At 42.7% G+C, this 6,543-nt stretch overlaps 1 protein-coding gene across 1 annotated transcript; it reads left to right on the top strand.

The window, feature by feature from the left end:
- Positions 1-924: 924 nt before the first annotated feature.
- LOC124002749 (zinc finger protein OZF-like) lies at positions 925-4,688 on the top strand. Its single transcript, XM_046310467.1, has 3 exons — positions 925-975; positions 1,103-1,280; positions 2,961-4,688. Exons 1-3 carry the CDS (start codon positions 973-975, stop codon positions 4,034-4,036), a joined length of 1,257 nt encoding a protein of 418 aa, XP_046166423.1. The 5' UTR covers positions 925-972; the 3' UTR covers positions 4,037-4,688.
- Positions 4,689-6,543: the final 1,855 nt, after the last annotated feature.

Here is a 6,543-nt window from a genome sequence, read left to right on the forward strand (position 1 = left end):
GGGGTTGGTATAATTTGTTGTCCCAACGGGAATCTGTTCCAAAAACTTCGTAAAGTACAAGGTTGCCAACAAACGCGGCATTCAAAGTAACATGATCAATTCACCGAGCTAACTAACTAGCTGCCGAATAGGCATCAACTCACCACGCAGTTTATTCTTAATGATTGTCCGTAGGCTACCAGAGTGGATTAACCGTGGCGAGTGTAAAACGTTTTAAAATAGCCCACTCCCTACCCGGTATCTTATTCTGCCGCTATACAACTTAATGATTGTCCGTAGGCTACCAGAGTGGATTAACGTGGTGAGTGAGAAACGTCTTAAAATAGCCCACTACCTACCCGGTATCTCATTCTACCGTTATACGACTCTGTATGCGTTGCTTGTTGGCATCCTTGTTATTTACGAAGTTTTTGGAGCAGATTCCTGTTGGAACCTTCCACAAATTATACCCAGCTGAAATAAAGGGTGGTTTTAAAGTGGCATTCTACTGAAGTTCTACACTTGAATATGTTGTTCAGTACTGTAGGAATTGTTAAAGGGTCAATCTGCCATTGGTTCATATATTTTTGGGGACTTTTAAATTCGATTTATTGAATTCTCTATGTGGTCTATAATGAAGTGCATTTAATTTGGTATAACAGGCTTTTAAAATTCAATGTTGGAGCTTCATTTCTACTTCAATATCAAAGGGGTGAAAAAAAGGCCTCCATTTCGTGGAACGACCCTTTTGCATTTACATCACAAACAATATATATATTTAAAAAAACATAATTACGTGGCCAATTTAGGTCCTTTTTAGACATATTAATGGCTCTTGTAAGACCCTATGATTGCAATAAAAGATCATAAGTTGACTTTGTTGTTCTCATTAACACAGGAGAGAGACATGACTATGGTGGATCCTCTGGGGAGCTTCAACAACATCCTGATGCTGACGAGGAAGAGAAGATTCTCTCCAGATCAGAACACCAGATGGTACAGCTTGGTCTGGTCTAGCATACAGTTTGCTCTATCTGGGTCTGGGCTGGGATCCTGTAAAACACTATGTCAACAGTGATATCAGCATCCATAATAATCTGTGTCCCCTCTTTATGGTTACCAGGACAATGCTAGCCCTTCCTCCCTCCCGGAGTCCCTGTGTCGTGCCTCTCCCGGTAGCACGTTACTGCTGTGTATGAAGAGGTTGTCTGTGCTGCTGGTGGACTGCAGGAAAACAACGGGGCTGAGCGGAACTGTGAGAGGAGGAGAAGAGAAGGAAGGATCAGATTTGACACATCAAAGTAAGTGCTGTAGTTTACTTTGAACAAATACAATAGATCTTCCCACTGGAATCTGTTCCCAATAGGGCTGTCCCTGACTAATACAAATACAGCTTTGCAGACTCTTGGCATTCTCTCAACCAGCTTCACCTGGAATTCTTTTCCAACCGTCTTGAAGGAGTTCCCACATATGCTGAGAACTTGTTTGCTGCTTTTCCTTCACTCTGCGATCCAACTCATCCCAAACCATCTCGATTTGGTTGAGGTCGGGGGAATGTGTAGGCCAGGTCATCTAATGCAGCACTCCATCACTCTCCTTCTTGGTCAAATAGCTCTTACACAGCCTGTAGGTGTGATGGGTCATTGTCCTGTTGAAAAACAAATGATAGTGACTACTAAGCGCAAACCAGATGGGATGGCGTATTGCTGCAGAATATTGTGGTGACCATGCTGATTAATTTCCCCCAGCACAAGGTGCACCTGTGTAATGACCATGCTGATTAATTTCCCCCAGCACAAGGTGCACCTGTGTAATGACCATGCTGATTAATTTCCCCCAGCACAAGGTGCACCTGTGTAATGACCATGCTGCTTAATTTCCCCCAGCACAAGGTGCACCTGTGTAATGACCATGCTGATTAATTTCCCCCAGCACAAGGTGCACCTGTGTAATGACCATGCTGATTAATTTCCCCCAGCACAAGGTGCAACTGTGTAATGACCATGCTGCTTAATCCGCTTCTTGATATGCCAGGTGGATGGAATTTCTTGGCAAAGGGATGTAAACAAATGTTTATTTTTTATTACCTTTATTTAAGTAGGCAAATCAGTTAAGAACAAATTGTTATTTTCAGTGACGGCCTGGGAACAGTGGGTTAACTGGCCTAGGAACAGTGGGTTAACTGGTCTAGGAACAATGGGTTAACTGGTCTAGGAACAGTGGGCTAACTGGTCTAGGAACAGTGGGCTAACTGGTCTAGGAACAGTGGGTTAACTGGTCTAGGAACAGTGGGTTAACTGGTCTAGGAACAGTAGGTTAACTGGCCTAGGAACAGTGGGTTAACTGGCCTAGGAACAGTGGGTTAACTGGTCTAGGAACAGTGGGTTAACTGGCCTAGGAACAGTGGGTTAACTGGTCTAGGAACAGTGGGGTTAACTGGTCTAGGAACAGTGGGGTTAACTGGTCTAGGAACAGTGGGGTTAACTGGTCTAGGAACAGTGGGGTTAACTGGTCTAGGAACAGTGGGGTTAACTGGTCTAGGAACAGTGGGTTAACTGCCTGTTCAGGGGCAGAACGACAGATTTGTACCTTGTCAGCTCGGGGGTTTGAACTTGCAACCTTCCGGTTACTAGTCCAACGCTCTAACCACTAGGCTCTAACCGCTTTCATGTGTATCGAAAAAGTCACATTCTGTATAGTACAGCTATGAAGATATATATATATATACACAATCACCTGCATGAAAGGGATCCAGGGATGTCTGTGTCTTGAGTGTCGTAGAACTGTCTAGTTCTTTGTGTTCTAAAACAGAATGAGTAAAATAAGTAATGTAAACATATTAGCATTAATTACCAGGAAGCTGTACCACATTTTGTTTTCAATTTTGAAATGTTTGAGAACTTAAACCTCATAGCAAGGTGTTTTTTATAATGTGGAGGTTTCACTCAGGTCTCTCTTTTTAAATAAACACTCTTTGGCAGGAGGAAAAACAAACTCTGAGGAACCAGAGCCAGAGACGTCCAAACCAGCAAGACGACACCTCTGCTCCCAGATTGGAAAGAGTTTCATCAAGTTAGGAAACCTGAAAGTTCATGAGCGAATGTACACAGGGGAGCAGCCATACCATTGCGCCCACTGTGGAAAGAGTTTTAAACGGTTAGACACCCTGAAATCTCATGAGCGAACACATACAGGGGAGAAGCCTTTCCATTGCTCCCAGTGTGGAAAGAGTTTTAGCCAGGTAGGAAACCTGAAAACTCACGAGAGAATACACACAGGGGAGAAGCCTTTCCATTGCACCCAGTGTGGAAAGAGTTTTAGCCACTTAAGAAATCTGAAATCTCATGAGCGAACACACACAGGGGAGAAGCCTTTCCATTGCACCCATTGTGGAAAGAGTTTTAGCCAGTTAGTTAACATGAAAAGACATCAGCGGATACACACGGGATCAAAGCCACACCATTGCTCCCAGTGTGGAAAGAGGTTTAGCCAGCCAGGAAAGCTGAAAGCTCATGAGCGAATACACACAGGGGAGAAGCCTTTCCATTGCTCCCAGTGTGGAAAGAGTTTTATGCGGTTAGACACCCTCAAAACTCATGAGCGAATACACACGGGGGAGAAGCCATACCATTGTGCCCAGTGTGGTGAGAGTTTTAGCCAGTCAGGAATCCTGAAAGCTCATGAGCGAAGACACACAGGTGAGAAGCCTTTCCATTGCTCCCAGTGTGGAAAGAGTTTTAGCCAGTCAGGAATCCTGAAAGCCCATGAGCGAACACATACAGGGGAGAAGCCTTTCCATTGCTCCCAGTGTGGAAAGAGTTTTAGCCACTTAAGAAATCTGAAAGCTCATGAGCGAACACATACAGGGGAGAAGCCTTTCCATTGCTCCCAGTGTGCAAAGCGTTTTACCCATTTAGGAAATCTGAAAGAACATGTGAGACTGCACACAGGGGAGAAACCTTACAAGTGCTCAGACTGTGGGAAAACATATTGCTCATCACAGTCACTTAAACGTCATGTGAGAATCCACACAGGAGAAAATAATTACTTATCCTAGTGTGTAAATTGATATTTCACATCACATTGACTTAAAATTCATCAGAGAACATACACAGTGCTCCCATTGTCTTATATTGTTGACTGAGAATGTGTTTACTTGTTTGTACCATAAGAAATTGAATTGTACCAAGTATACTCAAACATATATTTGTATGTTTTTATTAGAAAACATTAATTGAATATGGAGTTGTCAGGTTCAATGTAGGATAGATCAGGTTCCATGTGTTTAAATGGTCCTTTGTTAAACTCTGTGTGTGTGTTTATCTGGGTGTGTCATTCCTCCAGCACTACAGATAATCAAGTGATATTTGGATGTGATGCATTTGTTCCATTGTTGACATTTGCATTGTAGCCCACTGATGATTTAATGACATGAAAATGTTCAGACTCTGTAATGGAAAATGTTAATTGTTTGTGTGTCCACATAAATGAGTATGTGACTAACCTTGTGAAACTGTCCTATTATAATCTCCTGTCCTTGGGAGTATCATCCTGTGTTGCAAACCAATTTGCACCTGTATACTTGTATGAATAAAGTCCCTCCCAGGAACAGGAAACTATAAAGATATGTGCTAATCACTCAATGCTTCAGGAATTCAGACTGTCTCCACTGTGCTGTGTAACTCTGTTATTCTCTCTGAGCTCAGAAATAAAGAATCTTGGTTTGACTTGGACTCCAGCAGATCCTTATTTTATAATATCCACCACAACTCGCCCGTTCATTGCTGTTCCATTATTGTCTCAATGAAGAGTTCCACTTTCCTGGGGTCATTTACAAGCCTTCCACTGGTTGAATAAACATTATTTCCACATCATTTCAACAAAACAAATCCATGTGATGATGTTAGATCAATGTCGACAACTTTTTTTTGTATTTTTAAAAAGCATCAGGTATTTTTATTTATGTTTCACAGGTGACATTTTGTGTTTCACCCAACTGGGAACCTAAATCTAATGGCAGGTGACATTTTGTGTTTCACCCAACTGGGAACCTAAATCTAATGACAAGTGACATTTTGTGTTTCACCCAACTGGGAACCTAAATCTAATGACAGGTGACATTTTGTGTTTCACCCAACTGGGAACCTAAATCCAATGACAGGTGACATTTTGTGTTTCACTCAACTGGGAACCTAAAACTAATGACAGGTGACATTTTGTGTTTCACCCAACTGGGAACCTAAATCTAACGACAGGTGACATTTTGTGTTGAATGTAAATAGAAACTAGATGTTGAACTGACGTCTGTGCCCAGTGGGCTGGTTTGAATAAGCAGCAGGTGTTGGATCGATATCCACCTTTAGTAGCTAAGTTTCCACCTGCTGTTAAAGTATGTCAGTGTTTCTATCAAGTAGCTTAAGTTTCCACCTGCTGTTAAAGTATGTCAGTGATAAAAGGCTTTGCTTGTGGTTTTGACATTCTGCATGAAACAACATACGCATGTTTTGCTGTTGACATTCTGCATGAAACAACATACGCATGTTTTGCTGTTGACATTCTACATGAAACAACATACGCATGTTTTGCTGTTGACATTCCCTAAACTTGAAAATAAAAGAGAGCCGCACACTCTAGGAGCTCAGATGCAAAAATGAAAGAGAGCCGCACATCAGGGTATAATCACCCTCTAGGAGCTCCAAGCTGTCTTCATCAGGGTATAATCACCCTCTAGGAGCTCCAAGCTGTCTTCATCAGGGTAAAATCACCCTCTAGGAGCTCCAAGCTGTCTTCATCAGGGTATAATCACCCTCTAGGAGCTCCAAGCTGTCTTCATCAGGGTATAATCACCCTCTAGGAGCTCCAAGCTGTCTTCATCAGGGTATAATCACCCTCTAGGAGCTCCAAGCTGTCTTCATCAGGGTATAATCACCCTCTAGGAGCCCCAAGCTGTCTTCATCAGGGTATAATCACCCTCTAGGAGCTCCAAGCTGTCTTCATCAGGGTATAATCACCCTCTAGGAGCTCCAAGCTGTCTTCATCAGGGTATAATCACCCTCTAGGAGCTCCAAGCTGTCTTCATCAGGGTATAATCACCCTCTAGGAGCTCCAAGCTGTCTTCATCAGGGTATAATCACCCTCTAGGAGCTCCAAGCTGTCTTCATCAGGGTATAATCACCCTCTAGGAGCTCAAAGCTGTCTTCATCAGGGTATAATTACCCTCTAGGAGCTCCAAGCTGTCTTCATCAGGGTAAAATCACCCTCTAGGAGCTCCAAGCTGTCTTCATCAGGGTATAATCACCCTCTAGGAGCTCCAAGCTGTCTTCATCAGGGTATAATCACCCTCTAGGAGCTCCAAGCTGTCTTCATCAGGGTATAATCACCCTCTAGGAGCTCCAAGCTGTCTTCATCAGGGTATAATCACAAACACAGGTGTTTGTAATCATGGCCAAGAGTGGCCTAATATCATTGGTTAATAATCAAATATTAAAATGTCACACAAAGAGCAACATACAAACAACAAATGGATAGCATACGATCATAGATTAATTTGACTACACAAGCTTA

The sequence above is a fragment of the Oncorhynchus gorbuscha genome, linkage group LG18, assembly GCF_021184085.1.
Source record: "Oncorhynchus gorbuscha isolate QuinsamMale2020 ecotype Even-year linkage group LG18, OgorEven_v1.0, whole genome shotgun sequence".
Classification (NCBI taxonomy): Eukaryota; Metazoa; Chordata; class Actinopteri; order Salmoniformes; family Salmonidae; genus Oncorhynchus; species Oncorhynchus gorbuscha.